Source organism: Haliaeetus albicilla, chromosome 19, assembly GCF_947461875.1.
Source record: "Haliaeetus albicilla chromosome 19, bHalAlb1.1, whole genome shotgun sequence".
NCBI classification, from domain to species: Eukaryota; Metazoa; Chordata; class Aves; order Accipitriformes; family Accipitridae; genus Haliaeetus; species Haliaeetus albicilla.
In genome coordinates, this window is record NC_091501.1 from 20,480,792 (window position 1) to 20,491,697 (window position 10,906).

At 37.7% G+C, this 10,906-nt stretch overlaps 1 protein-coding gene across 1 annotated transcript in view; it reads right to left on the minus strand.

Moving 5' to 3' along the window:
- Positions 1–252: 252 nt before the first annotated feature.
- CRACR2A (calcium release activated channel regulator 2A) overlaps positions 253–10,906 on the minus strand; it is a 62,926-nt gene continuing 52,272 nt past the window's right edge. The window contains exons 14-18 of the mRNA XM_069806694.1: positions 10,230–10,311; positions 8,458–8,572; positions 6,684–6,785; positions 1,594–1,670; positions 253–679 (exon numbers count right to left, since the gene is read on the minus strand). Of these exons, the coding sequence (XP_069662795.1) occupies positions 589–679; positions 1,594–1,670; positions 6,684–6,785; positions 8,458–8,572; positions 10,230–10,311 (467 nt within the window). The 3' untranslated portion in view covers positions 253–588. The remainder of the gene's footprint in view (positions 680–1,593; positions 1,671–6,683; positions 6,786–8,457; positions 8,573–10,229; positions 10,312–10,906) is intronic.

Genomic DNA, 10,906 nt, shown 5'->3' on the forward strand with positions numbered 1-10,906 from the left:
AGGACCTACATGCAACAATGTGTAGTATAAATGAATTAATGCTACTTGTGAAAGTCTTCATAGTTCTTCCATCCTTTGTTCATGCATATTTCACACTAAGCTTTAAAATATCACCTTATACTTTGCAATTGCTGGTGTAATGCTTTTAACCAACCTACCAGCTACCCATTTCAATTTTTAAAAAACTGTAACAAAGGTCAGCACAAAATCAGGATCTGAAGAGCACTGAAATAAACAGAAGTATTCAGAAGATAGGTCATCCACACCAGTAGGAATTTACTTCACATTCCAAGTAGTTTTCTTCCTATAAAATTATTTCTTATTATTAATAATGTGGCAGCTTCTACAAGCCTGATCACAAAGCAGGATTCAGTGGTGTTAGGTGTCAAACAGAATAAAAGACTGTTACTGCCCCAAATACATTGTCAATTAACTAAAGACAATATTTGTAAAAGTGAAGATCAGAGCATACAAGGATTTTAAGTTTCACTTAATAGTGAAGAAGAAATATTTGGAAGATAAAGCAAATCTGATGGTGCCATGTAGTGTCGTATAAATGTATGGCTTGTCTAAATGTACTCCAGCATTTTATGGCCTGATACAGCAAGACTTTTTATTCATATCAGATTGAAGTTCAACGGTTTTCTCTTTCACTTTATCTTCATGTTCCTTTAAAATCCTGGGGGAAAGAAACAATACTTTTGAGAAAAAAAGTCAATAATACCAGTAAGAGATAAAAACAAAAAACATTTCCCCCAAGCCTTTAAAATTGTCCAGAGGTTAACAGAAAATGACAGACTCTTGTGAACTAAACTAACAAACAAACAAAACTACAATTATGGTGGCTCCAACACAAACCCACCTTTGTTCATTTAGTTAGAAAAATGTAGTTGGTGCTGATTGTTAGCATTTATTGTATATTATAGAGACTCAAAACAGTGACTTACATTTGTTATTTTTGAGGATGGAGCAAAACAAAAACACATCTGGCTACCTAGACATTTATCAATTACCTGACACATTCACAAAATTTCACTAACTGCAGCAACAATATTAAAGATCTGCCAATTCATTACTAGTGTTTTCACCTCTGTAAGTAGTTCAGAGGGGACAGATTTACCTGTATTTTTACCCTAGCCTTTATATAACTTTAAAAATCCACCTCTCCCTCTCTCCCAGCCCCCAGACAGACAGCAGAATTTGAGCTGTAACGAGCAGATCTGGGGAATAAAGCAGCACATCCAATGTTCTGCTGCAAGGACTCAGCAGCATCCATTTCCAAGCATATTTCTCCAAACCCCCGAGAACTTCCTGCAAGAACTATCACAACATCCCAGGCCCTCAGCTTTCCTAGCAACAACTCAGGTGTTTCTGGGTCTATACAGAGCTCCGCTAGCTTACACAGGACTCTTCAGGAACCTGAGCACCTGCTCAGTTGTAGCAACAAGGTCAGGCTACAGATCAGTTTAAATGGATTAAAATATTCCATCACCATAAGCCCCTATCAAACTAATTTAACAAACACAATTCACTGTCATCAGTAAGAGGGAAGTCAGGCATATATAGAACTCATAGATTGTGTTTTCTTCTTACCTAGCTAAGTGAAGCACAGACTTTTTGGTATTGTACCCAGAATATGCACTGCATTCATAGAAAATTAAATTGTAATCCTAGAATCAAACAGACAGACCATTTCAATTAATTTTGCACAATATCTCACTCCAGCTTTAAAAAAGCAACACAGATATACTGAAATATGCAGATAAAGAAACAGAAATAGATCATCTTAGGAAAAATTAGGATTTAATTCTAGAGCTAACAGTAAAGAGTAACAAAAGAAAAGAAGTCGACCTGTGCCTCCCAAACGACAACTATATGCATTTCTCAGCAGGTATTTGTTCTAGACAGTGGCTTTTGCTGTAAGAGCTTGATCTCACAAAGGCTCAAAGGCAAACATGCCTTGTAGGGTTCTGAAGTCTTGTGAACTTTCCTTGTGATTATAAGGCAATTAGTACATCACTGAGTGCTTCACGAAGCAGGTGAAAATAATTCCAGTGACTTTTTTTTTAATCTCAGAAAGCTTCAGCAGCAGTGTTTCTGTATTCAGCAGTTTGAGACTAATGTTTTCCAGCAAAAGACCAGTTAAAAACCTCAGCAAAAAAATAACAACTAATTAGTTGTTTCTGCACCTTCTTTCCCCATCAGCCTGCACCTTTGGTTTTGTAGCCCCTGGGAGCTTTGCAATTAAGAACAACGGCTAAATGATCAGGCCCTGGAGACATTCTCAGCACTTCAGCTGAAGCCTTATCACAATAAATACAAATGCAAGAGATCATCTGCACAAAAGCCTGACCTGGCAGCTGTGATGGCAAGAGAAGTTTGAGAGGGAATGACAGATTATCCTCTCCAAAATAGACATCTGTCTACTTTCACAAGGTATTACATTGAACCTCACCTATATTGCCTCTGTGGTATTACTATATGGCCTTTTACCCATCCAGATTTCATCTTTCTATTCACTTTCCACTTTTCTCTGTTATCTTGCTATTTATGACAGTAGCTTAAAATTCAAATACATAAGTCAGTAGCTTAGGAAATGACAATCACACATCTGCATATTTTCATTTGCTTGCTATTAACTGTGGTTACTGCATTTGTACTTATTTAACCACCCTTCATAAGACACAATTCAGTTTTCAAAAGCTCCCATTAAAATGATTGGTATTTTAGTTTTGGTTTGGGTTTTTTTGGGTTTTTTTGTTTAAATATACCATGCTTCCAAAACTGCACAGCTTTTTGACATTTTTATCATCTTCATGAAATTTCAAAGACAAAAAGTGGGGAAAAGAAGTTTCATAAATATGGTCGTTTATTTTAGCAGTTCTAATGTTATCAAATGTCAGTCTTGAATATGTTGTCAATCGTTATATTGTTTGTTCTCGTGAACATCGGGACTGAACCACCTGTAGTAATTTCTGGGTGACCAGATAAGCACAGAAGAGCAGAGAGGGGAAGAAATCAGGCAATGTTAGTGTTGGATGGATATTTTACTGATTTTTTTTTTTTTTTTTTAAACAGTGTTCTGTATGATATTTACCCTATAATGTAACCCTCTTGCTTTCCTTAGAGAAGTTTTAAGATAAAATTTGACCAGCTCAAATTCCTTGCTAGCTGTGCAAACAGAAGTTTGAAATAAAATTTACACTCCTTTTTTCGGCTCAGCTGATCAGAACTCTAATAGAAAACCTACTGTGGTCAGTATCTAGCTACTTTATGTCAGTCAAGCAGAGTGATACTACTCCTGCATCTTCCCCACATACAACAGAATTTCACTAGAGGAGAACTCTCAGTGATGACATCATTTATAATGGCATGAATCTGTATGGATTTTTCAACTAATTCCCTAGGTAGGGCAAATTCTTATTGGTGAAAGATAACAGTTTAAACTCAATTGATATTAATTGCTTATTTCTGTCAGTCTGACAAACCGGTCCTTCTCCAGAGGGGGAGTCAGCCTGGAAATGCAAACTGTCATTCCTTTGAATCAGGGAGGAAACTTTAATTGATAGCATACACAACGAGAACAAAGTAGCAGAAGGCAGGACGCATATAATTAATAAGCCAGGAAATGCCACCTATCTCCATCCAGGAATTAGCTGTTGAACCTGGGAGACCACTGGCAATTACTTCATTGCAAAAACTTATGTACAAATCAGCAGACATCTAAAGAACAGGGACGAAAATGAATGATTACCAGAGGGAACTGGGCAGTTACTGTCCTGTAAAGTGGTATCACTCTGAGAAGAACAGCTCCCTCATTTTAGCAGTATTTGTATAACAACGGCACTAACAGGTTGATAAAGGAGACACTGTATGACAGTCCACGTCCCATGAAGCATACACAGTCAGCAAAGTCAAGGCAGACGAAGGCATTATTCTCTTATTTTACAGTTGAGGAACAGAGATAGAGGAGGATTTATTGACCCATTTAAGATCATTCAGGGAGTCTGTGCAGGGCCCAAATAAAATCATGCTGCCTGAATGCCTGAGCAGCACCTATATTATAAGCCATTTTATTTAAATAATTGGCAGCGGTTACACTAATCCACTCAGATAGAACATTGGCTGTTCCTGGATGCTCACAATATGATCTGAATATTCTCTGTATTGTTGTGCTCATATGAACTCTTGAGCAGCTGATCAAGCTAAGCCAAACAGAAATTTGTTAAATGGAGTTTTCCTTTTGGATCCTCTGCTAAAAAAGGCAGGTGGACTTGCCTTTTTTTTTCTTGTTTTTTTTCCTTTTCTCTCTTTTTTCTTTATATTCCCAGTAGCTCTATCAAGAGAGTTTCAGGTGTTTTCCGTCAGGTCATTCTTGTACTGCATGTGAACATTTTGTTTTGTGTCTGCTGTTTCTCCCTGCAAAGCCAATACTGCAGAATTCTCCTTGCCATCATACTGTTTACTCTTTAATTAATCCAACTACAGATCAGCTTCATCACAGCCTTGTTGTTCGCTATGATGCCTTCCAGAATCCCTATCCTCATTCTATTCCCCCCTTCCTGGGGTATCACACCCATACTGCAACTACCAGCCTTCTCAAACGACAAGGAGTTGAAAGGGCTCTCTTCAGGCTGCCATTCTTCCTTTTAATAACGAACTGTGCTGCCTGCCTTGCAAAGAAGTTATGTCACACGTGCATTATAATGGGAGCCTTTGGGTTTCAGATGGAATTTGTAGTACACTAACTTGGAAGATGTGAGACTGAAGCAAAGCAAGAGTTAATACAGCCGGGCTGGAATGCCCTCTGAAAGTACATATTCCTCTCTGACTATAGAAGAAACTAAGTAAAAACGATCCCATCCCGTGAGACCTTGAAAGTCTATAAAAACTGCTGGACTTCAGGGTCAATAGGCTAATCTGGTTCTTTGCCTGCACAAGAACAGGTTCAGGGTTGTTTTCACAAAAAATGGCAATACCTATTTGTATCAGCTCAGCATCTAGTCCTGTGTATTTTGGATCAGTTCTGAGTAATTCATGGGATTATTCACAAAATAAGTAACTTAATTGCATTCACTAATAGAGACAGTGGTATGTGGTTTCATAGGAATTACATGGCTATTTACAAGAATTAATATTTCATTAAAATTCATGGTTATTATTAGCTCAGCAAGCAAATTGTTATAATTTAATTATATCTACACTGCTTTCCAACTAATCCATTGTCATTAATCATTCCTTCCCTTAGCTACCTCAGGCAGCACATTCAAACATTCAAATGAGTCATTCAGATCCATTCATTTGATTCTAACCATCTTCAATTTGACAACTTTCTTTGTTTTACTTAAGCAAAACATTTTATTTTCTTGCATGACATGTTAGAATTAATGCCCTGGTGGGCTGTGAGTTCTATATATTAGAATGATTCATCTTTGTTTTACTAGTACAATTTTTTAAGAGAGCTAAATGACACATAAGACACCTACTCTGTCCATTTAGCATTTATGTGTCATTTGTTTTTTCACAGAAGGATTCAATGTTACACCCTGGATACCCTCCTAGCCTCCAGGGTCTCAAAACTATCTGCATTTCCATGCATACAAGAAAATAAAGCAGATTTCCTAAAGGGAGAACCTTTGAGGGATGAAGTTCAAGTCTGATATTGCTGCCCTATAAAAACAAAATAATGGATACAAAACTGAATACGGAGGTATGCTTGTAAAAGGCTGTATGAATAATCAAGATAAGATAAAAAGAGATCTGGCCCTAATTCTTTCAGTTATAGAGAGGTGCCTAGCAGCAATCTTTCCTATGAACCACGAACAATTCAGCTGCATTTCAGATTTTGAAAATATCCTTTTGGTTACCAGCAAGCAGAGCTGTAAATCTATTTTCAAAGGAGAAACAAATACATATGTGAAATCCAGCACATTGTTTAATTTAGGTACATTCCTACTCACTCAGTTAATTTCTCAGGAATATTGGGATGACTTATTTCTAAATAAATGAATATTCTGGAGGCCTTGGTGTTCAAACTTTATGCATTGTATAGAGAGATTCAGAAGAAAAATTGATGGGCATGGTACACTGGAACATAAACAAGTATCTGCTATTTGCAGTCCCTTAATGCTTAAATTATGGCCCATGGATCACCAGTGCTCTGGTAGATGCAGACTGTTAACTCTACTTATTTTATCTCCTTGATGGAAAGTTACTAAAAGTAAACATGTTTTCTCCTCCTACCATAGGAGTAACAGATGGTCTGTGGTTTTACAGGAGGTAGGAGGGAGAAAAGGTCCCCAAATTATCTCTCTGTTAAGAATCCATCCACAGAGAAAAGAGAGAAAAAAAGAGAGAGAAAAAGAGAAGGGAGGAAAAAAATAAAGAGAAAGAGAGAACAAAGAAAAAGGGGGGGGAGAGGAGAGACAATGAGAGTGAATTCTTAAATATTTTTTGCACCACTCACTTTTTGTTTTTCATCTAGACAGTTTGATAGCTACCATAATTATCAGCACTTACATCACTAAGAGCTGAATTGATGAGTGTGATGGGGTTCCTAATCCTTAAAAATACTTGTCTGATTAAAATTAATCTGTGTTTCTATGAATTTAGACACATCCAGACTCCATTTTAAAACCTTCACTTTCCAAGTTTTGTAAGGAGTTCCCCTCTAAGTATAGTACCTTAGCAAGATGCTCTCCCATTCCCATAGGGACCTCACGTTCCTTTTCATTATCAGTTTTATTACCCAACAAAAGCACAGGTACATTCTCCCCAGTTGTCTCCTGCAGAACAAAGAATAAATATCAGCTGAGGCATTGTATTAAAAAAATCACGGATGAAGAGGATAAAAACTAACAGATGTCACACTGCAACAAGACATTTAAGACATCACATATAAGCCAGGTATGTGTCGCTTTACTTACACACGTCAGGAATTAAAGTTGGATAAAAGACATGAAAAAGACAGAATGCTAGAGATTGCACTAACTTGGCATTTTTTTAGTAACAGCACAGAAGCTCATCAGACTCTGTATTAAAATGGGAGAGAGAAAACTACCGTGTTACACAGGCTCAGACATTGCGTGTTTATAGCCACTGCTGCTCTTATTATATGGACAGAAAAATAATGACAACATCTGGGTACAATTATGCCAAATAAATTACTGAAATAATAGGCCCCCCAAAATACATAGAATAGGCACAAATCAAAATTCATTCTGAAAATGGTTAGAATTATCACAATGAGCACATTCATAAAGTGGGCCGAATGCTGCAGCAGTAAATGGACTTGGCTGTAAGTCTTCAACTCAGCAACAGTTCGTAGCAATCAAAATTAGTCAGTAAAGATGAATGAACTATTACACCTTGGGAAAAGATTTTGACCACAATATTCAATTTTTCTGGATCAAAACCTGGAATTCTCCTCTAGCTTTTACCATACTGAATTATAACAATCACTGATTTGTTAAGATCATATATTTAATAGGGGCCTGTTCTTACAAAATGCATGCTACAGTAGAGCTACTCAGATGAGGAATAACTATGCCTGTTTAGAAACATTTGAATGAACGAGTCCTAATTTCAACTTGCAAAGCCACCTACTTGCCATTACGGAAAACAGTGTATTATACTAGAACACATGCCCAATAAAATCAGACTAAATGATCTTTGCATACCAATTTGTCCCCTACTTTTTCAGTGGCAATACTCTGCAATAATGAGCAAATGGGAAGTCACACTTTGTTCTCTCTAGCGACTCAGTCCTTTATGGCAGCAGCTTCCATTTTATTTTTATTTTTTCTTTTGGCCACAAAAAAATTCAGCTGCTTGCACTCTCAATATGTTGTCTATGGGCTACAGAGATATACCAAGAGAAAAAAAAAGAGAATTTTTAATTAAATGAAACCACTCAGTGGCATGGGCTGTGCTTTTGTTTTCATGTGGTTGAAAGGATGACCCCCAGGAAACTGAACTGTCTACCACAAGACAATTTTATGGCAGTAATGTAGATATTATAGCTTTAAGTTTATGGCTTATGATCACAACACAGTCGTTTCCCGTGAGCTACATACTTGGTTGTCAAACTGCTAGTAATGATCAGTGATGATCAGACCATCATCACTGAACCAAAGCACCTCCCAGGGCTAGTGGTGATCCAATGGGAGATATCAGCTGAATAACCTGTATGAGAAATCAGAGGACTCCATGCTGGGCTTTCCCCATCACTCGTTTTAAGTCCTTAAACCCCTGGAACTGTGATTATTTTCACAGACACAGAGATTCTAAAAATAGCTTTATTGGTAACTGTGCAGACCAAAATCACTAACAAAAACGTAATTGTGACAAAACAAGAAACATGCTGCTCTCTGTGCTTTGCCCTGCTAACACTCGCTGTCTAGAAGAAGGTAGAGAATAATGACATCACAGTTTAGATTTAAAGTTACACCATGTTACCTCAATGCTTATCAGCCACTGCTTGACAGCTGTGAATGTGTCTTTTGCTGTTATATCATACATCACAATGACACCATCAGCTTTTCTGAAAAACTGCTTGGTAATGCTTCGGTACCTATAAGTAAGAACCTGTTTATAGCTCTCTTCAACAGAAGTAGCAATCTGACAACATAAGTAAAATTTTATAGTCGTCGTCCCCGCCCCCCCCCCCCCCCCCCCCCCAAGGAAGATGTTTCTTCTAATCATCTAGTCTTAGGAAAGATTAAATGCCTGTTAATTTGGTTTACATACGTATTCTAAAATTCCATAAACTAGACAAGGGAGAAGCTGTAATACTGATCTTCACTGCAGATCCTGTTTGAAAGGTGAGACTTATTATTAATTTTAGTAAGCAATCCCATTCTTCCTGAATCATCAGACCCCTTTTCACATTCAGCAGAAGATTCACAGAGGACACTACTACCACAAATTACTGCAACAGAAAATACATTCTTTGCAAAAAAATATTTTTTGAAAGAAAGGGTTTGGAAAAGTTCCCTTTGCCCAATTGATTCTGGATTAGTCTGGATAATCAGCTGCATATTTCACCTTCTCCCACCCTCTTTCATTTTAAGCTTGGAGCAGAAATTTCCCCATCACAAAATGCTCTGCCTAAAGCTAGCTAGATTTCTGTTTGGGGCTTTTTTCCCAAGCTTCCTGTAGAAAATGTAGATCGTCATTATAACCCTTGCTTTTAGTAATAGAAAACTAAACAATAGCTGAGGAGATGGGGAAGGAAATTACCACTGAAAACCTGGGAGTTCTTCAACTACAATGGGATTGTTTTGGTGAAAAAAACCAACTCTTTTTTAACTATCAAGGTATTTTCTGCTACAGAAATAATTCTAGGTACATTTTAAAATCAGCCTTCCTCCTAAAGAAATTGTGTGGTACTAAACTTTTAGAGCTTTAGTAAGAATCTCTTTTACAGATTGGCACTTTTTCAGTGGACACTTAGCACCAAATCAGCATATTATTGCTGCCGGGGAAGGATCTAAACTGTGAATTCACTGGCTCTATTAGGAATACCCCCATGTTTTTTCCTCTCCCGAGAAGCAGGATTAGGCCCATGCTTACTAATCTTCAAATGGATTATTCAAAGAAGCAAAACCTTAGAATGTGTACTGGTTTTAGCTGGGATAGAGTTAAATTTCATCATAATACCTTGTATCGGGCTATGTTTTGGATTTGTGATGAAAACAGCACCAGTAACACAACATTTTAGTTACCGCTCAATGGTATTTACACAGCATCAAGGCCTTTTCTGCTTCTCAGACTGCCACACCAATGAGTAGGCTGTGGTGCACAAGGATTTGGGAGGGGAACACACTTGGGACAGCTGACCCCAACCGACCAAATGGATATTCCATACCATATGATGTTGTGCTCAGCAATAAAACGGCAAGAGGGAGAGACGTTGGCTGAGGCTGCAGTTGCTCAGGGACTGGCTGGGCATCAATCAGTTGGTGGTAAGCAACTGGGTTTTTTTGCATTACTTCTTTTTCTTGGTTTTGTTTCTTTTCCCCTTCATTGTTTTTTTGTTGGTGGTGGGTTTGTTTTGTTGTGGTGTTTTTTTTTTTTTAATTATTAAACTGTCTTTATTTCAACCAATGAGTTTTCTCATTTCACCCTTCTGATTCTCTCCCCCATCCCACTGGATGGGGGGTGTGTGCGAGCAGCTGTGTGGTGCTTAGTCAACTACCCGGGTTAAACCACAACAGAATGTTTCTCACCGTTCCTGGCCAGCAGTGTCCCAGAGTTGCAGTGCTACCTGGGTATTATCTACTGTGATGGTTTTCACATTGTAATCCACACCTATAACAGAAATACAAGGTGGGTTGTCTCTTTATATGCTCAGTTTGATCTTTGAGAACCTGATCCAGCAAAAAGCAACAATTCCAGAAAGGTAACAAGATAGATACTACATTAAAAATTATGTCCATAGTCTCTAACTATCAGAGAACAACAAACATTCTTTATTTGCCAGAAGTTCTTCAGTAACAAAATACTGAACGTTAACAGAGTAGCTGAATTCTGTAAAAGCTGTAAGATAAGTAACTTTCCAAATCAGGGTACATGAGTCAAGGGTCCATTTGACAGTCCACAACAGTCTAAGTCATTTAGCCTGGAATTCATGCTGTATAACTTCAGTTGTCTGAAATTTCAGCGTTTAGTCTGAGCTAGCCACATAGGCACCTTCTACAGTTAGTGGAAAAACACAAGGCACCACACCAAGGGGACAGTGGAACCTAAAATAAATGCTGAAGATAGATGGACTGACTATGTGGAGAACCACCTCCCCTCTTCTGAATATAGAAGATGAGCTGACTACAGTTAGGTTAGTCCCCTAATTTTTATATGGCTAAATGGAGGTGAGACAAAAATTAATTTATCTAAACTTTTAAATTAA